Source organism: Chiloscyllium plagiosum, unplaced genomic scaffold (genome assembly GCF_037043375.1).
Source record: "Chiloscyllium plagiosum isolate Xiang-an unplaced genomic scaffold, Cpla_swu_hap1 HiC_scaffold_7, whole genome shotgun sequence".
Taxonomy (NCBI): Eukaryota; Metazoa; Chordata; class Chondrichthyes; order Orectolobiformes; family Hemiscylliidae; genus Chiloscyllium; species Chiloscyllium plagiosum.
In genome coordinates this window covers 36,427,487-36,455,088 of record NW_028270145.1, presented here as the reverse complement: position 1 = coordinate 36,455,088, position 27,602 = coordinate 36,427,487, and the positions used below count along the sequence as shown (strand labels likewise).

General features: G+C 41.6%; 1 protein-coding gene across 1 annotated transcript in view; it reads right to left on the bottom strand.

Annotated features, from left to right (window-relative positions):
- The window catches only part of rbm44 (RNA binding motif protein 44), a 77,311-nt gene that overhangs the window by 3,696 nt on the left and 46,013 nt on the right, over positions 1-27,602 (bottom strand). Inside the window, exons 11-13 of the mRNA XM_087989455.1 lie at positions 6,881-7,157; positions 5,736-5,881; positions 4,648-4,786 (exon numbers count right to left, since the gene is read on the bottom strand). Coding sequence (XP_087845581.1) covers positions 4,651-4,786; positions 5,736-5,881; positions 6,881-7,157 — 559 coding nt within the window. The 3' untranslated portion in view covers positions 4,648-4,650. The remainder of the gene's footprint in view (positions 1-4,647; positions 4,787-5,735; positions 5,882-6,880; positions 7,158-27,602) is intronic.

Below are 27,602 nucleotides of genomic sequence, written 5' to 3'. Positions count from 1 at the left end.
AATGCAGCCGAACTAAAGTTCTATACAACTGCAACGCAACTTGCCAATTTTTATATTCTTTGCTCTGACTGAAGGCATGCGGTCATCCTTTTTTTATTGTAACTCCAATGGAAATGATTCATTTGTCCATATATGCCAATGCATGAAGGCAAGCATGCCATGTGCCTTCTTGACCACCTTACCTTATAACACACAATTATTTTTTTTACACACATTCCCCCAGACACTGATCCATTCAGTCCTCCACATTTTTCAGCATCAATTTCAGCAATACATGCTCCCTAATTGGATTGAGATTATACTGGTCAAGAAAATTTCCTGAACAATTTGCACCTTATCCTTTCCCTTTACTTTAGCGATATCCTAGTTGATACTTAGGTGAGTAAAGTCCATTAAAATCACCACTCTATCATTCCTGAGCATATCTTCATGCTCCTTAATTGCAATCTATTTTAATTTATTCCCATCTAATGTATTACTATTTCCTGTCTTTAGTACCATCAAACTTTCATTCCTTTAGCAACTTATTAACCTTTCCTGCTTCTTTGCACTGACACCCAGCCATCGAAAGAGTTGAAATCACTCCTTAATCTTCCATACTAGAAGTAGTGTAAAATGGTCACTGCAACCTAGTTTCATAATAAATACTTAGCCGAACTATCCTGACTGTGAATCAGTGTCGTACACTCTCCCAAGCCAATCTTTGTTGCTGTGATGTGGTGCTTGAGAACTTGCTACATCTCGAGCCAAGCTGTTCCAATATAGCTATCACACCAGCACACAACAATATGTAAAAGTGGCCATAAATAGAAAGGCAAATTCAAATCAGCAGATTACCATCCTATCAATCTACTCTCTCAATCAGAAAAGCAGTAGATGTTACTGATAGTATGGACAAATTACACTTACTCATCCATAACCAGCTCACTGATCCCCAATTGGGTTCCATCAGGATCACAACTACAGACAGTGTGGCATCAAACTACCCTAGTAAAACTGAAGTCAACAGGAATCTCAACAAAACTCACGAGTTGGCTGGAGTCATGAGCACAAAGAAGTTGTAGTCAAATCATCTCAGTCCTAAAACATCACTCTAGGAGATACTTAGGGCAGCAGAAAGGCCCAAACAATTTCAACTGTTCATCAATGATTTTTCTTCTATCAAAATCCAATATTCACTGATGATTATAATGTTTGGCTCCATTCACAACATCACAGACAATGCAGCAAGACCTAGACAATGTTCAGGTTTGGGATAATTAATGTTGATAGCAATCAAGAGCCAACAATGACCATCCTAACAAAAGAGAATCCAATCATCATTTCTTGACAATTAATGACATTGCCATAATTGATTCTCTTACCAGCATTATCATGAAGATTAACTACCAATCACAAAATTACTTAGACAAGGTACAATAAAAATATTTTGAACAGCAAGTCAGAGACCAGGCATTCTGTGGCGCACACACTCATTTTCTGAATTCCAACAGCCTGTCCACTATCTACAAATCATACATGATGAATGAAGTAGAAAACTCCCCCCATTTACCAGGATGAGTGCAGCTCTATTAACACTGAAGGTAGCCAATGCCATCAAAGGCAAAACAGACCTGCTAATTGGCACCAATGCACAATGTTAAGTATTCATTCCCTCATCCACTGGAGCACCATGTGTAGTAATAACTCTTAACCTATCTACATCCTAGGGTGCTACCACCGAACAGAAACAAAACCGGGCTTGTGATTAAAACATACTGCCACAAAAGCAGGACAGGGGAAAGGAACTTTGCATTGAGTAACTCATCTCCTGACTCCTCAAAGTCTACCCACCATCCACAAGGCGCAAGTCATAGAGTCATAGGGATGTACAGCATGGAAAAAGACCTTCGGTCCAACTTGTCCATGCCGACCAGATATCCTAACCAAATCTAATTCAGTTTGCCAGCACTTGGCCCATATCCCTCAAGTCAGCACTGTGTCAGAACTTTCTCCAATTGATTGGATGACAACAGCTCCAATAATACTGAAACAGCTTGTCAGCATCCACGACAAAACAGTTTGTTTGATTGGCATCAAAGCCACAAACTTTTACCAATGCTCAGTAGCAGCAGTGTGTACCATTTACAAGCGCTGCAGAAATTTACTATGGGCTCCTCAGGCTTCGACCAAAAGTATGACTACTATTTCTAGAAAAGACAAATGCATCAGATACATGGAATCATAACCCCTTGCAAGTTCCCCTCCAAATAATTCACCATTTTTGACTTGGAAATATATTGCGGTTTCTTCAATGTCACTGGGTAAAATCCTGGGTTATCCTTTCAAAAGATCTTATGGAATGCTGGAGAATTCAGTATGTCCGGCAACATCTATGGAGAGAAACAGAGTTAATGTTTTGAGTCTGGTCTGGCTCTTCAGAACTGAAAAGTTTTTTTATACTTTTGAGAGAGGCAAAAAAACCCTATTTTACAACATCTTTCAGTTCTGAATAACAGTCAAACAATTCTCAGAAAATTAACTATTTCTTTTTACAGATGATGTCAAATCTGCTGAGTTTCTCCAGCATTTTGTTTGTTTCATATTTTCAGCATCCACAATAATTTGCGTTTATAGGCATAGTGAGTCTACCTACACCAATTGGTTTACAGTAGTTCAAGAAGGTAGTTCATTCCCATTTTCTCAAGGGCAACTGGAGATGGGTAATAAATACTGGCCCTGCTTTCAATTCCTCATTCTACAAATGAATAAAGAAATGCACTCCAGAAAGTTGCAAAATTTTCTTCAGCAGCACATTCTAAACTTATGATCTCTAGCACTACGACGAACAAAGGTAGTAGGGAACATCATTATTTACAAGTCATGCATTATGTTGACTCAGAAATATATGGCCAAGCCTTCATTGCTGGGTCAAAATCTTGGAACGCTAATTAACAGCTCCTCCGATGTACCAACATTACAAAGATTGCAGCTATTCAACTTTCTCAAGGGGCAATAAATGCTGGCCTATCAGAGATGCTTACAGCTCATGTACAAAATAAAGAAAATATAACAGGTTACCAGTTAAAAATTAAACTTATCTTTCAATACAATCTGTTCTTGTATAATTCGATAGTTCCGTTCCCGTGTGACCCTGCTTTACAAAATAATCGTGCAAAAACAGCACTGTGTAAACCAATAGGACCGGAATCGTGCTATAGTCAATACAGATAAGGAAAGTTTGTATTGTACAAATGGTGGTTTAATTTCTTCAATTGATTTATGGCCAATTCACATTGAAGAAACAAGTGTTATAGCAGAATTGACCGCAGATTAAATTAGTAGGGCAACAGTACTAAAATCGCTTGCGGCGATTAGGTTTGTACAAACTACCTTAAGCAGGAAAAAGTAATTTGGACAATTCAGTATTAACTTCGCCTTATTCACATTTGTCTATAGTTTGGATTAGTGGCACAGACGTAATGGCTGCACAACTCTTATGTTACATAATTCTGTGACTGATTTGATTTGATTTAATTTATTGTTGTCACATGCACCTTAGTACAGTGAAAAGTTTTGTTTTGAGAGCAGTACAGGTCAATCCTAACATACAAGGTCGTACAGATCATAGGGTGTTTAGTCAGAGCGAGACATACTGGGTTACAGCTGTAAGAAGATGCATGAAAGCAAGTTCAACATTAGATTTCAAATTATTATTTGAGATTAACAGGGCTCGGGGCCAAGAGAGTCTGGTTATATTCTGTTTCTTGAAGTCAAAATGAACAATACAACAAGAAAGTTCATGTCCACAGTAAGCTGGATCTAACAATGGCTATTAGAAATTAGATTTGGCCTAAAATGGGAATTAAGATAGTGGTGGTTAGATTTCTGGGATAGAATCTGATCAAAAAGGAAGTAGACAGTGTGAATATTTCAGTTTTGTTATTTGTCACAGTAACGAGAAAAACTATTCTGGAATTTCTGTAATTGTTCAGTCACGAGAATTTGCTAAACTGATTTGTAACTGGTTTTACTTTGCCAGAGCTCTCAGTACCTACAGTAGTCAATGACTTGAGAAGCTCGAGACATAAACTCATATGACAAGAGAAAGATACCTTATTAAATCCCTTGTCTTACACTACTCTGTAAGTGTAGGTACTGGCAGATAATTTAATGATAGCTTCATGCAGTCTCGGACACAATCCATCAGCTGGACAGCTACGACCAGAATGCCTGACTCTGGATACTCGTTACTCTGGAGAAGCAACTTCCATTCAACAATTATTGGAGAAAGCCAAGTCAATGTCTTCTTCCCAGAGGTCAAGGAGGTGATTCGGTTTTGGTAAATAGAAGAGGCTTTTAAAGCACCAAACCACATTTGGATCACTGATCAGTGCTAAAACATGTAGACAGTTAACGTAATTATATATGACAAACAGGGATGAAATGAATCTACACCAACAGTGTAAAATGGGATCATGACAGCAGCCTGTTTTACACTACAATTCACTTTTCATTGAAGGTCTCCAGTAAGTCCATTTTGCACTTGACATAAATAGGTTTCACACCAACCTCAGGATTAAAGGCATAACATATGTATATAATATATTCAATGTATCTTATATTATTTCAATTTAACATCAATGGTAAGATACAATGATAACATACTCTTTATTCTTTGTTATTTGCAGACAAGTGCCTTTTCAAGATAGCAGAAGCCAGTTGTACAATTGTGTTTAGAGCCAGGCCACTCAGAAATCCCTTGTTATTTGATTTCACTTCCTTCAGTGCTTGAACAATATCATTCCTAAACACAATTCAAAACACAAATTATAACAATGAAATAACATGAAAATACTCAATTAAACTATAATCTCAGATGAATGCACTGTTGAAATAATGTACTACATTCCATCCTAATAAAGTATGATGTGGAGGTGCTGGTGTTGGAAAGATGAAGGGGTTGCTCTCCGAAAGCTTGTGTGATTTCAAATAAACCTGTTGGACTATAACCTAGTGTTGTGTGACTTCTGACTTTGACCCTATAATATAGGCTGCATTTTGTTTCCCTTAAACGTTCAAGTACTAAGGTCAATGTGCGCTTAAGGCATTCAAATCAGAAGGTTACAGGCCAATGTGTGCTGTGTTGGCTCACCTCAGCTATAACCTAAGAGTACAATGTACTAGAGGAGGGGAAAATTAAGCCAGGGATCCCATTTCTGGACACCAGACTGTGATTCACCTGGGCATCAAACAAGAACTGAACTAGATGTGGCAGTGATGACACCAAAGTTAAACAGCCTGACCAAACTATGCCTTTTAGGCTCACCTGATAAGTTTGATGATCCTAAGCGCACTGTCATTCCTGTACAGTGGAACCACTGAAAACTAGTAACTTCAAGGGGGATGGGGGAATTTGGAATGTTTTGTCTTATCATTTTTAAATTAAAACCAGTGCTAAGAACATTGAAGAACCCAGTTTTTTTTTTGCATGGAAATATTAAACATAAAGCAGGACACCAAATAATTCTATCACATATCTATACAAATTAAGCATAATTCATTAATGAAATAACATGTTCAAAGTACCACTTAAAAGTATAACTGAGGGTAATTTTTTATGAAATAATATGAGCCCTGCAAAGGAGAATCACTTCAGATGAGCAGATTTTGTAGGTATTTATGAATGCACTGCAGACAACTTGCTCCTGATTAGATATTTAATTACAAGAAAAACTTATTCATTTTTTTCTGACCTGTTTGCTTCAGGATGCATTTCCAAGAGAGTCTTCATCAGTTTGTTAAAGCTACTTAAATTAGCAGAATTTGCAGGAATGAATGTCCCTATTGCTGAGGGAATGTCCTGTACACACTGCATCTGTTTGTATTTCCTTCTGTTAATCTGGTAACACACGCAAAGTAGATTAGGGATTTTCTACGACAGCTAAGTAATATGCTATTATGAAAATGACATATCCTGAGGTAATATTTTTCTTTTGACATTTTGGTATGCTTTTGGCATGTCTAGCAAAACTGGATGATCTAAGGGATACTTAGCATTTAAAGATATGCTTGGTTGTGATATACCAAAGGATTAAAACACAATACTAAAAAGGAACACATATTATCTGATATATTAAGGACTAGAATTATAGAGATCTACAACGCAGCAAAAGGCCCTTCAGGCCACCTCATCAATGGCAGTCCAAAATAGCCACTAACTTTCCAATCCCATTGTCCAGCCTTGAATAAAGACTCAAAATTGCAATGACAACACACATGCCCTTAAGGATTCTAGGGTCATTAATTACTAGTAGTCTGATCCCTCTCCGTGCCCATCTTTTAAATACTTAGATTTGCTCCCAGAGGTGTTGGAATCCTAGGTCAGGGTGACCAACTCTCGGAGAGAAAATTAGGGCCGCTTCTCCATGAGAGGTTTGGGCGGGGAGTTGTTGCCAAACTGTTGGAGGAAAGGGGACAGTCCTCCTCATGTCTTCCTGGGATTCATGCTATTGGCAATCCAAATAAGGAGGTCAATGCAAAAAGAAATTCCACAGGCCATCTCGTGGATATGACCTAAATGGTTAAAGCAGCTTTGCATCCACCTGTTAAAAAAATATTTGTTCAGATGGTTATGAGCCTTTGATGGATCTGTGCAGTCTGAAGTCACAATTTGATACTTCAGCTTGCCTTACTATCCAAGCTTATAATTATTTCCCTAGATTGCTCCATTATTTAAACATGATTACTAAATTAAAGGTTTGTTGTCCAGTAGCATTCTTTCCAATGTTCACATGCCCTTCACCATGAAAGTGTACATGCACAGATATAAAACTGAATTCACTTAATCTTTAACATGGTTATCTATTATAGCATAACAGCAAATTTCTGCTTTCAATACCTTATGAGAGGCTGCGTTAAGAACTCTTGTTGATAATGGAGGAGTACAAGGCTCAGACTGACTTTTTCCTTTGATGTTGGTGTCCTTTATAACATGGTCTTTTAGTGTGCGCACATTTAACGATGGTTGTGAATGATTTTTAAGTACAGATAACATATGATCTCCTGAGATTTTTGCCAGATGGACTTTAATTGGCTTCCCATGATATTCTTTTCCATTCATTTCATCCACTGCCAGCTTGGCATAATTGGGAGATGCAACTCTTAGAACTCCGCACCTAGCAAAGCAGAATTACAACTTGTAAGTTCAGAAATGGTTTGAATTAAAACAAATAATGCTAACAAAAGGACACAAGTAAAATATATTCAAAAGGCATTAATTATGTTAGCTCTTGCACCTTGTCAGCTCAAAACATACGTGCCCACTAAATTGCTTTGGCTTAAAATGGGACAAGCAAGAAAATTGAGACCTGACTGAACATAGCAACCAAGAGGGTGGAAAATTGATAATGGAGTATAAGGAAATGGCAGATAACTTAAACCAATATTTTGCATCATCCTTCATGTTGGAAGACACTACAAACATTTTGGTGGTAACAGATAAGCAAGGTGCTAATGGGAGGAAAGATCTTGAAATAGTCTCTGTCACAACAATAAATTATTTTACAAATCAACAGGATAAAAGGCAGACAACATACATGACCCCAAGGCATTGTCTTTAAAGGAAATGGCTGCAGAAATAGTAGAGGTATTGGTCGAAACATTCCAGACCTAACTGGATACCTTGAGGGTTCCAGTGGATTAGAGAACAGAACACGTGATGCCCTTGTTCAATAGGAGGAGACAGGGAGCAGACACCTACAGGCCTGTTAGCCTAACATGTCATAGGAATAGTGTTAGGAGTCTTATCAAAGAAAAACACAGCAAGATATTTAGCAAAGCTTAATGCAACTGAACATAAACATTTTGTTATGGGAATTCTTGTTTGACAAAGTGCTAGAGTTCTATGAGGATAGGACAAGCAGGATGATAAAGGGGAATTGTAAATGTATTGTGTTTGGATTTCCAAAGGGAACTGGATAAGGTGCCACATGACAGTGGTACAAGGTAGATGCTCATGGCATTGGGGGTAATGTATTAGCATGGATGACGACTGGTTAATGTACAGAAGGCAGAGTTTGGATTAATGGGCCTTTTTCAGGTTGGAGAGGTGGAACTTACGGAATGCCACAAAGATCAGTCCTAGGGCTTACTATCTATAGAGTCTTGGAGGAAAGGGCACAATATTCAAATTTGCTGGTGATATAAAATAGGTGGGAGGACATGTTGCAATATGGAAATCTGCAAGGGGATAAAATAAGTTGAGAGTGGGTAAAATCTTGGCAGAGGGAGTTTAATGTAGAAATGCAAATAAAGGGATTTGGAAGATCTTATGCACGAAGCACAAAGGGTTACTGTGCAGGTGTAACAAGTAATTAAGAAAGAAAAAGGAATTTATTACTAGGGCATGTGTATTTTGTACTCATGAAGTCTTGTTACAATTGTATAGGGTGTTGTTAGGCCATAATTGGTGTTTTCTGTGTGGTGTTGATTCTGCATTTAAAAAAAAGGATTTACTAACATTGGAGACTGTTCAAGAGAGATGTACTGAGCTAATTCCTGGGATGAAACGGTGAGCTTATCAATAATGGCTAAACACATCTTTATTCATTAGGTATCTGGAAGAATGAGGGGTGATCTTAATGAAAAATTCAAGATTCTGAGGAGGTTTGACCGGGTAGATGTTGAGAAGATGTTTCCATTAAACAGGAAATCTCAAAATAATGACAGAATAAGGGGACTCTCATTTAAAACCAAGATATTAAGGTACATCTTCTCCCATAAGGTAGTGAATGTGGAGTTGTGGAGTCTTTAAAGAGGACGTAGGTAGATTTTGAAACATCAGGGTGTTGACAGCTATGCTGAGCTGGTCTGAAAGGGTAGGTGAGACAGGGCACAGATAAGCCACGATCCTGTTGAATGGTTTGGCAGGCTTGTCATATTTGACCTGGATTATCTTCCAATTACAGATCTCGCTAACACCAAGACCACCTTTGCAAAATCTCCTGTTTTTGCACTTAACTCAGCTTGTGCTTCTGAAACCCTTGTACATTCCATGGTACACCTTCTATAGCTCGAGGCCAATCAAATCTCTGCTGCTGCTTCCTAACTTTCAGTAAATCATCTTCATTCATCTTTAATATACTGTACTCACTGTTCTTTTGTGACTTCTGCTTTGTTGAATGTTTAGAGTCTATTTCTATTTAGTCTCTCAAAGTAGTTTTCTTAGATTCCACAAACTCCAAGGCAAGAAGTCTGAATTTACAGCTCAACTGATATACATTCTCTTCACACTAGGTTAGAACTTTTGTATTTTTCCAATGCAACTCAGACATTATCATTGTAAATCATACATACGCCATGATATTAATCCTACCACTTTACGTTTCACCACAGCTTTTTATTCATCCCTTATGTAGAGATTTTGGACATTCTTGTCCCTCAGCACAGCCAATCCCTCACATTTGCTGTGGTCCTGTTTGATTCTTGCCCTTCAATGCTCTACATATCAGTTTTCTTATTCTTTTTCTCCCCCTTGTTTCCCTCTCTTCTGTCCCAATCTCCCTGCCCTCTGGTTTAAACCTCCCTAACTACTCTAGTAAGTTCCCACCTCCAGGACATCAATTTCAGTCCTGTCAGGTGTAACTCATTCAACTTATTTTGATCCCACCTCACCCAGAACCATTCCCAAAGTTCCAGGAATCTGGAACCATCGCTCTTACCCTCTCTCTTTAGCCATCTATTCATCTGATATATCCTGCTATTTCTACTCTGACCAGCATGTGGTACTAGCAGTAATCTTGAGACTACTACCTTCGATGTTTTACTTTTCAACTGACTACCTACCTATCTCCCTAAATGCTGCTTTCATGACTCCATCCTTTTTAAAAAAACCTATATTATTGGTACTGATTAGTACAACAATCAATGATTGTTCACCCTCCCTCTCCAAATGTCCTGTAGCTGGCTCCTGGTATTCTTGACCCTAGCATCAGGGAGCAACAAATCATCTTGAAGTCTTGTTTGCTGCCACAGAAACACCTATCTATTCCCCTTCCTATTGAATCCACTATAATTACTGTATTCACACACTTTCTATCAAGCTTGAAGGGGTTCAAAAAAGATTTACCAGGAATGTAAAGTTTCAGTTACAGGGAGAGGTTGGGACTTTTTTCACTGGAGCTTGGGAGATTGACTGGTGACTTTATGGCACGGTGGCACAGTGGTTAGCACAGCTGCCTCACAGAGCCAGAGACCCGGGTTCAATTCCCGCCTCAGGCGACTGTCTGTGTGGAGTTTGCACATTCTCCCAGTGTCTCCGTGGGTTTCCTCCGGGTGCTTCGGTTTCCTCCCACAGTCCAAAAATGTGCAGGTTAGGTGAATTCGCCATACTAAATTGCCTGTAGTGTTAGGGGCAGAGGTAAATGTAGGGGGATGGGTCTGGGTGGGTTACGCTTCGGCGGGTCAGTATTGGGCTGAAGGGCCGGTTTCCACACTGTAAGTAATCTAATCTAAACAGTATTCAAAGCAGTACAGAGGAACCTCGATTATTTGAAGGAGATCTTGAGGTCCTGACAGAAACATTACATCAAAAACATATTTACAACACCAATTGCGTCTTCTGTTTACAGTGATTAAAAGTGAACTTGGCTTACTGAAATGCTGCTGAGAACAGTCCTGGACAGCCCTAGGCACTGTCTCCAAATGACTGACCTCCAGCCCTCTCTACCCACATTCTCTCCAACATTGCCCTGTACAGGGCAAAGGTGGAACTTGTCAAAATGTTGCAGTAAAAGGTGTGCGTGCGTGTACTATGGAGCAGCAGCAGCAGCCTTGTTAGTGTCCAGTCTGGCTGTACCAGAGAGAGGGCGGCAGCACACGGGTAGGGGCAGATGGGGGGTGGTGTTGAATGGTTTTGGGTGGGTGGGGGGGGTGAACTGGTTTGGCTACTGGGGGTGGACGGGGAAAGCGCTGTTAGATGGGTTTGGGGGCGGAGTTGGACAGGGCAGGCAGGGGTGGTGTTGGACAGGTTTGTGGGGGGGGGGGCGGTGTTGGACGGGTTTTGGGGGGGCGGTGTTGGACGGGTTTGGAGGGCAGTGTTGGACTGGGTTGACGGGGCAGGTCAGGGAAGGTGGTGTTGGACAGGGTAGGGTTGGGGGGGGGGGGGGGGCTCGTGCGGTGTGCTGCTGCCTCATCTCCTGAACAGGGAGCGGACTTAACAGAAAACTCTGAGCCCCAGAGGTAAGGCACTGAACCAATTAAACGAATAATCGATTATTCAAACGAAATACTGCCCACCCATCTCGTTCAGATAATAGAGGTTCCTCTGTATATCTGTTTTTCAAGTGAATGGCCACAGATGACTCCATTCCCTTTCTGCTTGTGAAGTTTTACATTACAGAGTGACCATTCTGTATATGCTATCTACAATACTCAGCCTCATAGAGCCTCCAGTGTAACTCCGCTGCTGCTCCAATTCCAAAACTCATCTCCAGGAGTTGCAGCTGGAGACACCTACACATATTCTGGCACTGAAACTTTGTCCATCTTCCCAAACAGAGCAGGAATAGTATATCACAGCCTTGAGCTTTTGTTCAGTGACTTACTCCTTCAAATTAAACGCTTGGATTGCCCTTAAAATTAAATACTAATATTAATTATATTAGGGCCCTTCCTCTTTTGACCTCTGTACAAATGCCCTTACAAATTATCATTTCTCTACTAACACAGAATTGCCTTTCACTAAATCCAGTGTGCCCCATCGCTTATGATATGTTATTTGTGCCTTCCTTTGTGAAGACTGAAACAAAGTAGGAGTTTAGTTTGTTGGCCATTTCTTTGTTCCCCATTATAAATTACCCCATTTCTGACCGTTAGAATTTTCACCATACCTTTTTCTCCTCCATATTTATAGAAGCTTCTCCAGTTCAGTTCTTTTGTTCCCCACAATATAACACTCATTTTATTTTTTTCCCTTCTTAAACAATCCCTAGGTCCTCCTTTGGTGACTTCGACACTGTTAACAATTCTCAGGTGTTTTTTGTATTTGCCAAATTCTATGCCTTTTTTTGCACCTAATATCAGTTTTATCAGACTTGAAATATTAACTTTGTTTCCCTCTCTAAAGTTTGTCAAACTTGAAGGAGGTTGGTGGAGGGTGGAGATTGCTTAGGCCTCCTTTGAAGAAAGCAAATATCCTTCAGCCCATCCTGATCGGAAAATGGACACGCAGAGGGATTGTAAATCCACAGTAAAGATATGCTATTGGGGTCAGAAAACTGGAAATTGTGAAATTAGTGCAAAGCATTAGAACAATCACTAATGTAAGAGGGAAGAAACTGGACGAGTGGAGAAAAAAAGTGTCAAGATAGGAGAAATACATTCAGTATACATTTAGAAACTGGCTGAAACAATGAGTCTGCCAGGACAGTTCTATTTGTGGATTTTGGGAACAAGACAGAAATGGCGACAGTGTTGTGGTACTACGAGGTTGAAAGCTGTGGAGGAGATATATTCAAAGAGAAGATATTCAGAAGGAGGAAAGTCAGTGACATTGCTGAAAACAACAACTTAATCCTCTGTGTTGGAATCATAGTTCATACAGAGATAGTGTTTGAGTGTTAAAAGCTGGCATGCTAGACAACAGAATTTGTTATCAAAACTGCTAACGAAGATAAGAGTTATGCAAAGTCAGGGTGTTTTCTCTTTTCCTGTATTTTTAAATTGTAAACCAAAATGGAAAAAGAACTTTGAAAAATCTGAGGATTACTGAACCTCTTTAAAGCAAATAACCTGATACTCATTATAAGTGTTGCCTACTTATTATTCAAGCAGTAGCAGTATTTGCAGAGGAACTAGAGCCAAGGGATATGAACAAATGGTACTCTGGCTGGCCACAGGTGGCTGATGGGTTACTGGACTAGTGGCCTATTATCAAAACACCTCCTGCTTGCCAACAACTGAGAGATTGGCTTTTGGTAACTGAACAGCTTGAGGGTGTCAATGAGACAGCCCAAAGCAACTGGATCTCCGCAAAAGCAGGATTTATCTCTGTTCTCTGCAGTAAAGAGCATCTCAAGACTGAAGACAGCCAGTTGCTTCTTAATTGATAACTCAAAGACCTTTATAAGTGGGTGTCGGTAACACTGTGCACATTTGCTCAAGGAAGATCCAGAAGCAGTGTTCTGATCAGTAAAATAATCATTTCAGCAAATCCTGCCTTCCCAGTCTGTCTTTCCATCCACAAATACCCACATTTTATCTGTGTCTGCCTCTGGGTGTAGGTAGAGAGAAGGTTAAAAGGGGTTAGAGATTTAACTAGTAGAGTTATACGGCAATGAGTCAGAATTTTTTATCCACAGTTAGAATTTATTTATATTTCATGAATTATCACTATCACCAACACATCTCCTGCCCTACCAGACGACTGAACACTCTGGACCACTGCTACACAATCAAAGACTTCATTCCCTGCCCACACTTTGGAAAATCAGATCACAGCACTGTGTTCATCCTACCAGCTTACAAGCAGAAGCTGAAATGGGAGGACCCTTTACAAAAGAAAGTACAATGCTGTACCAAGGCTGTGGAAGACTGTCTCCAGGTCTGCTTGGAATTGGCGGGCTGTATTGTGTTCAAGTACTCAGTGGAAAACCTAGATGAGTATGCCACCACCGTCATGGACTTCATTAGCAGATGTGTGGAGGACTGTATACCAAAGATGTCAATCCGTGTGTTCCCCAACTGTAAACCTTGAATGAACGAGGAGATCCACTCATTACTGAAGACCAGACGTACAGCATTCAAGCTGGATGACCCAGACCAATACGGGAAATCCAAATAGGACTTCTGCAAACCCATCGAGAATGCCAAGAGGCAGGATCAGACCAAGTTAGAAGCCCAAACCCACCAAGCAGACTCCCGTCACCTATGGCAAGCCTAAACAACATTACGGGATACAAAATCAAGTACAGCAACAATACATCCCTCCCTGATATGCTCAATGCTATCTATACTCTATTTGAGCAGAATGCCAGCGACGCGGAGACACCTGCCCTGACAGCCTCAGACAAATCTGTTCCCTCGGTCACTGCTGCAGATGTCAGACTGGTCTTCCTGGGAGTCATCCTAAGGAAAGCGACAGGCCCAGGCCATGTTCCCGGTCGAGCACTCAGATCCTGTGTAGACCAGCTGGCGGAGATATTCATTGACATCTTCAGCATCTCCCTCCTACAAACCAAAGTCGCCACCTGCTTCAAGACCACCATCATGCCTGTATCTAAGGAAGCACATGCAATGTGCCTTAGTGAGGGGTGCCCAGTGGCTCTGACCTCAATAATCATTAAGTGCTTCAAAAGGCTGGTCATGGCCTACATCAACTCCAGTCTCCCAGCTTGCCTCGATCCCCTACAATTTGCTTACCAATGTCCACAGTGAATGCCATATCCCCAGCACTGCACTCATTCTTGGAATATCTGGACAACAAGGACACCTATGTCAGACTCCTGCTCATTGACTATAGCCATTATCCTCTCTAGACTGATCTCAAAACTCAATGACCTTGGTCTCTCCTCCATCCTCTGTGACTGGATCCTCAGCTTTCTGACTCACAGACTGCGATCAGTAAAGGCAGGTAAGTGCACCTCCTCTACAGTAACACATTCAACACTAGAGAACCTCCTCCACCAAGGATGTGTCCCATACTTACTCCCTGTACACCCATGACTGTCACCAAAATCCAAACGAACACTATCTACAAGTTCACTGATGACACCACAGCAATAGGATAGATATCTTAACAATGACAAGTCAAAATACAAGAGAGAGATAGAGAGGCTTGGTGACATGGTGCAATGAGAACAACCTCTCTATTAACATCGGCAAAACTAAAGAACTGATCACTGACTTCAGAAAGAAAGGAGGAGAACAGAGCCCCATCTACAGCAAAGGGACAGAGATTAAGAGGGTGGACAGCGTCAAGTTCATTGGAGCAATGATAACCGACAACCTGTCCTGGACTTCACATGTAGATATGGTGGTCAAGAAGGCACAAGAATGCCTCTTCTTGCTCAGGCAGCTCAGGAAATTTGGCATGTCCATAACGACTCTCATCAATGTCTACAGATGCACCACTGAAAACATATTGTCCATGTGTGCAACTGCTCTGCCCAACACTGTAAGAAACCAGAGAAGGTGGTGTGCACAGTGCAGACCATCAAGGAAGTCAATCTTCCATCCGTGGACTCCATTTACACAGCTCGCTGCCATGGAAATGCTGCTATCATCATCAGAAATGCATCACACCCTGGTAACATCTCCTACAACCTTTTGGTGCACCATATTTGTAAGGAAGTCAAGGGGAATACATTCCATGATTATTCTGTGCCAATTCGAAAGTCCAGGGGGCCCTCAGCCACACAGTTTACCAAAATATTTTTCCTTGCACAGAAAGAAATAATCTCTTCCCGTGCATATCCAAAGAGGGTAAGTTCAAAAATCCCAAAAGGAGAGATACAGGATCCACTCAAATTTCCATTCCTAAGATTTCTGTCAGAGCACTTGCAACTTTAGTCCAATATCGACGGATCTTATGACAGGTCCATAAGCAACGTACAACAGTGTCCACCTCTATTTTACATTTGGGACACATTGGAGATGCTCCTGCCTTAAATTTTGCCAAGTGGTCCGGTGCTGTATGGGCCCTATGAAGTACCTTCAACTGAATGGCCTGAGTTCTGTTGCAAACGGAGATTCTTCTGGCATTTTCCAAATGTCATTCCACATTTCTATAGAGATTTCCAGTCCCAAATCGTGATCCCATGTTTTAAGCAGATTGTCCATATCTCCCGATACTTCATCATGTAATAAATGATAAACAGTGCTGACCAAAGATACTCCCATTGGCCATAACACTCTACGTTCTCTATCTGATTTATAAAGACTATCTAATAGCGTAGTCTTCTTCTGTATGTAATCTCGAATTTGGAAGTATCGAAAGAGGTCTCCATTAGGTAATCCAAATTTCTGATGCAGCTGTTCAAAAGACATCAGGACCCCTTCTTTAAACAGATGTCCTAAACGGGAGATACCCCTGGATCTCCAGAGTTTGAAAGTGGCATCTGTAAGCCCCGGTTGAAATCCCCATGCTCCCACTATCGGAGCATAGGGGGATGTTTTATGTGAGTTGCCCTCATTTTGCTGCATTATATTCCAAGCTTTAACTGTATTTAGTATAATGGGGTTTTTACATTGATCCGTGATGATTTTCCTCTTGGCTGAAAACAAGAGGTTAATAAGTGGGCATTTTACTTGAGAAGCCTCGATGTCCAACCAGATTGATTGCGGGTCAGACAAGACCCAATCGGCTATGTAGCTTAATAGGGAACTTAACTGATATTTCCAATCTTCCCCTTGCCTGTGGAAGCTGTAGCTTCTTCAGCTTAATGAGGGGCTGTCTTTGATTCCAGATAAAGGAACCCAACCAGCCATATAATTTACGTAGTGCTAGCCTCGGCAGCATCACCGGAAGCATTCTCATAGGGTATAGGAGACGGGGCAGGACATTCATTTTAATTAGTGCTATTCTACCTAACCAGGAAATTGGAAGGTCTCCCCATCGCTGGAGGTCCTGCCTTATCCTTTCCAGTAAATGCAATAAGTTAGCCTTGTATAACTGACCAAATACTGGGGTGATAAAAATGCCTAAATATAAGAAACCCTCCAGGGACCACCGAAAGGGAAAGTAGGATCCGTCCAATAAATGGGATATACTAGCAAGGCCGCCCATTGGCATAGTCTCCGAATTTGAAAAATTAATTTTATAGCCTGAAAATACAGTAAATGTATTAATAACTTGGATTAAGCGAGGCACGGACGTCAGAGGATTACTGAGAAATAGAAGAACATCGTCTGCATAAAGGGTAGTTTTATGTTTACATGTACCAATCCTCGGGGCCGTTATATTAGGGTCAGCCCGTATAGCTTCTGCTAATGGCTCAATTATTAGCGTAAATAGCAATGGCGAAAGAGGACTTCCCTGACGGCAGCCCCTATCCACACTGAAGCTATCCGAGCCTAATCCATTGGTAATCACAACTGCTTTGGGATCATTATACAGTGTTGAGACCCATTTGGTAAACACCTTTCCAATGCCAAACCTTTCCAATGTGTAAAACAAATATGACCATTCAACCCTGTCGAATGCCTTTTCCTCGTCAAATGAGACTACTACTCCTGGTATCTTTTCCTGATGGCAGGCTTGAATCATATTCAAAACCCTAACATTATTGGATGATCTATGGCCCTTAATAAACCCCGTCTGATCCTCCTTTATGATAGGTGGCAATACCCTTTCTAGCCTCAATGCTAACGTTTTAGAAAGGATTTTAAAATCTACATTTAGCAAGGATATTGGTCTGTATGACACGCAATCTTCTGGGTCCTTTCCTTTTTTGAGAATAAGAGAGATATTCACTTCTTTCAGTGAAGGCGGGAGACAGCCCTGATTGTAAGAGTAGTTATACATGTCCATTAGTGGACCAGCCAATATTCCTTTACATTATTTATAGAATTCAGCTTGAAAGCCATCTGGGCCAGGTGCCTTATCATTCTGAAGTTGCCTGATTGCGTCAAGTATTTCTTGGCTTGTTAAAGGAACATTCAGGACTGATATATGTTCCGGAATTAGGTCAGGTTTTTAAAAAATGACTGCATCCTCCGAGTTCTGTCTTTGCAATCCTGTGATTTATATAAATCAGAATAAAATTTTCTAAACATTGCGTTAGTCCTTTTATGATCATGAGTCAGAATACCTGTACTTCCCTTGATAGACGTGATAGTTTGAGGGGCCTTGTTTTTCTTTGCGAGAAATGCTAAGTATCTACCAGGTTTATTGCCAAATTCGTATAACCTTTGTTTTGCAAATTATATTTCCCTCTTAGCCGTTTGGGTAAGCATGGTGTTTAGAGCTGTCCTAAGGGCCGTAATCCTTTGTAATTTGATAATAGAAGGTCTGTCAGCGTTTGCTGTTTCAGTTGCTTTTAAGCGAGTTTCGAGCAGACGCTGTTGTTCTCCCTTTAATTTTTTCTGAGTCGCTGAGTATGAGATGATCAAACCTCGCGCATAAGCTTTGATGGTCTCCCACATCATTGATGGGATGCTAGCTATACTTGAGTTAATTTCTAAAAAAGTTTTAAATTCTTGAGAGAAGTACTTTACAAATCTACTATCTTTCATCAGGAAGGGGTCCATACGCCAATGCTCATTGTTCTTCGCCTTGATTTCCATATACACAGCAGCATGATCAGAAATTGCTATACTGCCTATTTACAGGATGATATGGAATTTAAAAAAATTGAGGGGGCAAAAAACATATCAATTCTGGCATGACATTTATGTGGATTGGAGTAAAAAGAAAAATCTCTGCCCTGTGGGTGAAGGCATCTCCATACATCTACTAGTCCTAATTCTTTGTTCAAATCCACCAATTGTCTAGATCTGGGAGATACTCCTGCAGTACTCTTGGGAATCCTATTTATTTCCAGATCCATAATACATTTAAAATCTCCCCCTATAATTGTATGACGAGCACCGAGAGCCATCAATTTTGAGAAGGCTTCTGTTATAAATTTAAAAGGCTGTGCCGGGGTGCAATACAGATTTAAAATCTCATATCCCTCTCCATTTATAAGGGCTTTAATCAGAATATATCGTCCAGATTTGTCTTTTATCTGATTTAGGATTTTGAAAGGAAAATTCTTCCGAATAAGAATAACAATTCCCCTAATTTTTGAGCTGAAGGAAGAAAAGAAGGCCTGATCAAATCCACCCTGTTGTAATTTCAAGAGTTCTTTATCCAATAAGTGTGTCTCCTGTAGGAGAGCTGTATCAACCCTTTCTTTCTTGAGGTTTGATAATATTTTCTTCCTTTTGACTGGTGAATTACTCCCCATGACATTCCAGGTGTACCATTTAACCAACTGATTAACCACAATCGTCCGGGCAAGTCCGAGACCCCTCGGGAGGGGAAACCCTATCCAGGGCATCCCGAGCATGGAGTATATAAAATTCACAAAAATAAAGGCTCTTTAATACACTCACATCAATATAATAAAAAACTATTTCTAAATTAAAAAAAATATAAAATGTATTTAAATTGAGATTTCCCCCCTTGTTCCCAGGGGGTATCACTTCCTTTCCAAAAGTCCATCGTATCCTCTCCCAACCAGTGCCCCAACCTTGATCCAGGCACCCCACGATAGGATGAAGAAAATTCAAATATACTACAGAGCTAGAGTTAACAGTGAGCACCCTACCCCCGCGCCCCCCGCCCCCCATTCCACCCTTACCTGGCCTGATCCAGCCTCCAGATTTAAAAGCTGTGGAAGCCACTGTTCGAGAAACGCTGTAAGCTGGCCTTCCTCTTCCCATTCGGGAAGGCCCAGCAAGCTAATATTTTTTCGACGACCTCGAGAATCGAGGTCGTCGATGTGATTCTCTAAGGTCCGGACTCGCTGTTCAAGAGTCTCGGTCGTGCTTTTGTAGTGAGGCCGAGAGTGAATCCCATCGGCTCCGCGACTCTTCGATGAAGTCGATTATTATTTGGAGATTATTTCCACGAGGCTCACCACCGTAGTTAAGTCCCCCGGAGCAGCTGCGGATGCCTCAGCTGCAGCTGGGAGGGTGGGGGAGGGGTTCCTGCCTGCTGAGAACTGCTCCCTTCCCTTTTAGTCATTTTTACAGGAGATTAGATTGTTTAAATTCAGTACTGAGCAACTAACTGCAGTAAGTAAAAACTATTTGAAATGATTTGGTGAGTGTGGTGGAGGCGGGTGGCCCACTTTGCCCAAGTCTTGGGAGGAGCACTATAGACTCAGACTTGCTGGGTCGCTGCCATCTTGGATCCCCGCAGAGTTTCTTCTTAAGGCATTGAATGAGAATGGAACTGGGAATCAGGACAGCTTACAGATCCTGAGTGTCAGTGCTGATGGAGAGAGCTCCATAAGACATAGCAGCAGAAGTGGGCCATTCAGCCAGAGTCTGCTCAGCTATTCAATGAGATCATGGCTAATCTGACACTCCACTTTCCTGTCTTTACTCCGAAACCCTTGATTCTCTTACTGATTAAGAATCTGTCTATCTCAACCTTGAATTTACTTAATAACCCAGCCTCAACAGTCCTCTATGGCACAGAATTCCACAGACTTCCTACCCTCAGGAGAAATTCCTTATCTGACTTAAATTTGTGATCTCTTATTTAATGATTATACTCTTTGGCTCTCATTCACAAGGGGAAACAAAGCATATGGATATGCATGGCACTGAGTACCCTTCACAGAATGCAGAGGAGACAGTTGTCTGAACAGCACTGTTGGCTATTACATACATATAATCTTGGTAGATTCGGAACATGAAGAATGGAATTTCAACTGAAATTCACATGGTAAATCCAAGCTAAAGACAGTCACTGAAGGAGGAGGTATGGCTGTGCAAATGTGTCTTGGCAAATTCCTTATCAAACACTAAGTTCTTATCCTGGTTTCATTTGGAGGTCTAGAATGTTCTCACGTCACTTTGTCATGAGTGCTTAGATTAGATTAGATTACTTACAGTGTGGAAACAGGCCCTTCGGCCCAACAAGTCCACACCGACCCGCCGAGGCACATCCCACCCAGACCCATTCCCCTACATTTACCCCTGCACCTAACACTACGGGCAATTTAGCATGGCCAATTCACCTGACCTGCACATTTTTGGACTGTGGGAGGAAACCGGAGCACCCAGAGGAAACCCACGCAGACACGGGGAGAATGTGCAAACTCCACACAGTCAGTCGCCTGAGGTGGGAATTGAACCCGGGTCTCTGGTGCTGAGGCAACAGTGCTAACCACTGTGCCACCGTGCCGCCCAGTGGAGGGCTGGAAACTGGAGGGCTCATGCAATATGGGTAGAGCTCAAAAATAAGATGGGTGCAACCACTCTGATGGATTAAACTATAGACTCCCCAACAGCTATCAAGATATTGAGGAACAAATATGAAGGCAGATTATAGAAAGGTGCAATATAACAGAGGCTAATCCCAAACTAAAACTAGTCCCATCTGCCCACTGCAGGCCCATTTTGCTCCAAACCTTTCCTATTCTTGTACTCATCTAAGTGTCTTTTAAACATCTTTTAAATTGTGCCCACATCCATCACTTCCTTACAGCAAGAAGCTTAGGTGGGGCAGAAGTGGTTGGATGCATTCAACAGGGTTTCTTGAAACAGTGTGTGGACAGTCCAACTAGAGAAGGGACCATACTGAACCTTGTATAGGCTAATGAGCCTGGTCAAATGGGAGAGCATTTTGGGAACAGTGATCACAAATCCTTAGGTTTTAAGACAGCTATGATAAAGGACAAGTCAGATCTTGCAGCAAAGTACTAAAATGGGGGAGAGCACTTTACATCAGAATTAGGCATGACCAGCGGTTATTGGGCAAGTCCATATTTGATATGTAGGAGTTGTTGAAAGATCTACTGATCAGAGTTCAGGACAGGCATGTTCCAGTATGGAGGAAGGACAAGGATGGCAAGATCAGGGACTCTTGGATAATGAGGGAGACTGTCAATTTAGTCAAAAGAAGAAGAAAAGTATATGTAAGGTTTAGGAAGCTAAAATCGTACAGGGCCGGTGAGGAATATACAGAAAGCAGGTAAGACCTCAAGCAGGGAATTAGGAGAGCAAGCTGGAGCCATGAAATAACCTTGCAAATAGGGTTAAAGAGAATTCCAAGGCATTCTATACAGACTCAGAACGGAAACCGATCTTTTGGTCCAACCAGTCCATGCCAAACAGAATCCCAAGCTAAACTAGTCCTAACCGCAAGCTCCTGGTCCATATCCCTTCAAGCTTCTCTTCATGTACTTATCCAAATGTCTTTTAAAAATTGTAGTTGTACCCACATCCACCATTTCGTTTGGAGGTTCATTCCACACATCAATCACCCTTTAAAATATTTTCTCATGTCTTTTTTAAAATCTATCTCGTCTCATCTTAAAAATGCGCCCCCTAATCTTGAAACTCTCCCATCCGAGAGAAAAGGCAACTACCATTACCTCGATCTATACCCCTCATTATTTTATATACATCCGTAAGATCATCTCTCAACCTACAAGAGGAAAACTAGAGAAGAGAAAGGACCATTCAAGGATAAAGGAGTGAATTTGCGCTTAGAGGCAGAGAATATAGGCAAGATCCTAACTGGGTACTCTGCATTGGTATTCACCCAAGAGAAGGTCATGGAGGATATTGAGCTTAATGTGGAGCATGCTAGTATCCTAGGGCGGCTTGAGATCAAGAAAGAACTGGTGTTGGAGCATCAAGATGGGAAGTCCACAGGGTCCGATTGCATCTACTCCAGGTTATTTTAGAGAGACAAGAGAAGAGATTGATAAGATCTTGACCAAGGTCTTTTTATCCTCACTAGCCACCAGAGAGGTCCTGCAGGACTGGAAAGTAGCTAATATCGTTCCTCTGTTCAAGGAGGGAAATAATGATAATCTACTATACTACTGACCCGTGAGTCTCACATCCATGGTAGGGAAGCTATTCGAGAGAATTCGGAGGGATAATATTTACTTGCATTTGGAAAAGCATGGTCTAATTCGGGACAATCAGCATGGCTGTGTGTATGGCAGGTCATGTCTGACTAACTTGACTAAATGTTTTGAGATGGTGATAAAGGTGATCCATGAGTGTAGAGCAGTGGATGTTGTCTGTACGGATTTTAATAAGGTTTTTGACAAGGTCCCCAATGGTGGGCTCATTCAAAAGATTAAGATCCATGGGATCCATGATGATGTGGCCACTAGGATACAGAATAGGCTTGCCCATGGAAGGCAGAAGATAGTAGTGGATATTTTGGATGAAAATGAAGATGGGTAGGTTAGTAAGTTTGCAAACAGCACAAAGATTGGAGGAGTTGTGCATAGTATGGAAGGCTTTCAAAGCACAGAGTGGGATATAGATCAGGAGGAAATTGAGGACTGCAGATGCTGGAGATCAGAGTCAGAAAGTGTGGAGATGGAAAAGCACAACCAGTCGGGCAGCATCCGAGGAGCAGGAGAATCGATGTTTCGAGCATAAGTTTTTCTTCAAGAATGGGCTCTCCCTGACGAAGAACTTATGGTTTCAAACGGCGACTCTCCTGCTCCTTGGATGCTGCCTGACTGGCTGCACTTTTCCAGCACCACACTTTTTGATTGGGATATCGATCAATTGCAGATATTAGTGAAGAAATGGCAGATGGAGTTTGATCCAGGCAAGTGTGAGGTGTTGCACTTTAAGAGATCAAATGTTAAGGAAAAGTCTAGTTAATGGAAGGACCTTGAAAAGCACTGATGTACAGAGGGAATTTGGGGTTCAAGTCCCTACTAGCTTCCCCAAATGTGGCCGCATAAGTAGATAGGATGGTAAAGAAGGCGTATGGCATACTGGCCATTATTGGTAAGTGCAATGAGTACAAGAGTCAGAATGTCATGTTGCAGCTTTATATGACTTTGGTTAGGCCACACAAAGAACAATACAGCACAGGAACAGACCCTTCAGCTTTCCAAGTCCGCGCCGACTGGGATGGGACCATTTGCCATAGCAGATTCGCCGCCGACGATTAGCCACTGCCCTTTGACTGCCGAGGACACTTTGTCACCGCCCACTGAAGGCGATTCACTACCGCAAGTAAGTTGTATATTTTGAAGCACTTGCAGATTTTTGCCTCGAGAACTACAACCAATACTAGATTGGTGTGAATTTAATTATATTGGACTCTACAATACACGTGGCAGTAGCCGAAGGGCACCTTTGTTTCCCCATGATATGTGGTCAGTCGATGAGACAACAATAAACGAAGATCGCACAAATAATCACGCTGAAGCTGCTCATAGGAGAATTGCTTCTGTACTCAGAGCTCACCACTCAATGATATGGAAATTTATTGGAATGTTAATGAAAGTGCAAAAAGGGCAAGATTTATATCTGGAACAGCTGATAGCGGGTTACCCACCACTAATAAAGCTAAAAAAAATCGAGACGCAGACGATAGAATAAAAAAAAATTGTTCTTGAATACGGTGAAAAAGATTGTTTGGAATATCTTAGATAAATAGTACATAACTTACAAATGACCTGAAATTTCATTGTTTAATATTAATGAGAGATTTTACTGCCATTATAAAGATTTTTAAAATATATTTCCTTTTTCTGGTTAAAGTTTGTAACTCATTTTTATATATAAACCAATTAAATGACATTTATTTTACCTTTTTTTTTAATCAATATGTTGTATGTAGTTGTATAAATAAAAGGGACTGAGAAGTATGAAAGAACAGGTGGGAGGGAAAACAATCAGTACATATATATATTTCTGATGGCGAATAGTCTCCAGAGGTCAAACGACCCCAGTGGAGAAACGCTGGTGGAGAACTGGCAGTGGCTAATCATCAGCAATGAATCTGCCGTGGCGAATCGTCACCAACCTGTGTCGACACATTTTGCCCTTCCACACTAAAGCTGTCTTCATTTACAGGATTTCTATCTCATTATTCCCTTCATAGTCACGTATTCATCCAGGTCCTTCTTGGATGCTGCTATGGGCACAGTGGTTAGCACTGCTGCCTCACAGCGCCAGAGACTCGGGTTCAATTCCCGCCTCAGGCGACTGACTGTGTGGAGTTTGCACGTTCTCCCCGAGTCTGTGTGGGTTTCCTCCGGGTGCTCTGGTTTCCTCCCACAGTCCAAAGATGTGCAGGTCAGGTGAATTGGCCATGCTAAATTGCCCGTAGTGTTAGGTAAGGGGTAAGTGTAGGGGTATGGATGGGTTGCGCTTCGGCGGAGCGGTGTGGACTTGTTGGGCCGAAGGGCCTGTTTCCACACTGTAAGTAATCTAATCTAATCTATCATGTCAGCTTCCATTACCTCCGTTGGCAATGCATTCCAGGCACTCACCATTCTTTGTGTGAAAAACCTGCCTTGCACATCTCTTTTAAACCCTCCCACCCCACCACCTTGAACTTGCATCCCCTAGTAATTCAATCGATATATAACTGATCTATATGCTGCTGCATCCTCCGACAATCTTCCTTACTATGCGCAACTCCACCAATCTTTGTATCATCCACAAACTTAATTAGCCCAGCTATATTTTCCTCCAAAACATTTATGTAGATCACGAACAGCTGAGGTCACACCACTGATCCCTGTGGGACACCATCAGTCACAACCCTCCTTTCCAAAAAGCATCATTCCACCACTATCCTCTGACTCTTATGTCTAAGCCAGTTTTGCAATAATCTTGCGAGTTCATCCTGATAGCACATGACTTCATCTTTTATACCAGTCAGCTATGAGGGATCTTGTCAAAGGCTTTACTGAAATCCATGTAGACAACATCAACCACTTCTCCCTCAATCATCTTGGTCACCTCCTCAAAAAACTCGATCAAGTTAGTGAGGCACGAACTCCCTCGCTCAAAACACGCTGTCCATCGCTAATAAGTCCACTTATTTCTAAATGCTTATAGATTTCATAGAATCTGTACAGAGTGAAACAGACCATTTGAACCACACCAACTCTCCAAACAGCATCTCACCCAGACCCGGTCTGTTACCCTATCCCTGTAACCTTGCATTTCCCATGGTTAATCCATCTAGCTGGCACATCCCCAGAGACTATGGGCAATTTAGCATAGCCAATCCACGTAACTTGCATATCTCTGGACTGTGGGAGGAAACTGAAGCACCCGGTGGAAACCCACAGGTAGAATGTGCAAACAAACCATAGATAGTTGCCCAAGGGCGGAATCGAACTCCGGTTGCTGTGCTGTGAGGCAGTGGTGCTAACCACCGTGCCACCATGCCACAGTGATCCTGTCCCTGAAAATGTTTTCCAATAATATCCCTACCACTGATGTTAGGCTCACAGGCCTGATTTCCTGGTTTATCCCTGCTACCCTTCTTATGGGAAAACATTGGCTTTTCTCCAGTCCTCTGAGAACTCACCTGTGGCCAAAGAGGATACAAATACGTTGGTCAATGCTCCAGCAATTGGCTCTCTTATCTCCCTCAATATTTTGGGATAGATCCCATCTGGACCTGGGGTCTTATCTACCTTACTACTTTTTAAAACACACAACACCTCTTCCTTTTCAATAGTAACCTGACTTAGAAATTCAACACACTCTTCCCTGAGACCATTCTCCACCAATTCCTTTTTTTTGGGTGAATACCATGTGGAAATAAAATTTGACACACTTTATATGGCAACCACTTTGTCACAAAACTAGTCTCTCAATTGTTGATATGTTATTTCGGAGAATTGCTGCCATACCTGTTTTGTTAAAATAACCTTTCAATTGCCAAAGATTTCGCGCTTCCCCCCCAGATGCCAGTTTATTCTGCTTTCACAATTATATAAATTCAATCACATTATGATCACTGGCTTCTAAGGGTTCCTTCACCTTAAGCTTCCTTATCAAGTCTGCCTCATCACACAACACTAAAACCAGTATTGCCTGTTTCCTAGTGGGTTCCACCACAAGGTGCTCCAAAAATTCCACAAATTCCATTCCACTACCAACCTGATTTTCCTAGTCTACCTGCATATTGAAATCCCTCATGGTCACTGTAACTTTGCCTTTCTTACACACCTTTTCTATTTCCTGGTGTATCTTGTGCCACAGTTCCTGAATACTGTTTGGAAGCTTGTACAGAACTCCTATTATGAGTTTTTAAACTTTTGCGGTTCCTCAATTCAACCCACACAGATTCCACACCATCTGATCCTTCTTTGTATCTTACTATTGATTTAATTTAATTTTTTATTAATAAAGCAACCGCACCCTCTGTCCATCTGCCTATCTTTATTCAGCTCCCAATCCTGATGTCCTTGCAGCACCATCTGTGATGCCCACCAAGTCATACCTGCCAATTTCTATGTGCACCACAAGTTCACTTACTTTATTTCTTATTCAGTGTGCATTCAGCTTAATACCTTCAGCCTCGTTTTAAGAATTCCTCTTCTCATGTTCATTCACTTTGCCAGTGCATGTGAAGTTTGATCACTAACCCTTTCTAATATCCCAAAAGTGGCCCAACAAGGGTTTTATACAGCTGCAACATGGTTTGCCAACTCTTGTACTCCATGCACCAGCTGACATATGCTTTCTTAAATGACCTCTGCCACCTGTGTTGTCACATTTAGGGAAGTGTGGACCTGCACGCCCAGATCCATCTATATAGAGTCATAGAGATGTACAGCATGGAAACAGACCCTTCGGTCCAACCCGTCCATGCCGACCAGATATCCCAAACCCAATCTAGTCCCACCTGCCAGCACCCGGCCCATATCCCTCCAAACCCTTCCTATTCATATACCCGTCCAAATGCCTCTTAAATGTTGCAATTGTACCAACCTCCACCACTTCTCTGGCAGCTCATTCCATACACATACCACCCTCTGTGTGAAAAGGTTGCCCCGAGGTCTCTTTTATATCTTTCCCCTCTCACCCTAAACCTATGCCCTCTCGTTCTGGACTCCCCCACCCCAGGGAAAAGACTTTGCCGATTTACCCTATCCATGCGTCTCATAATT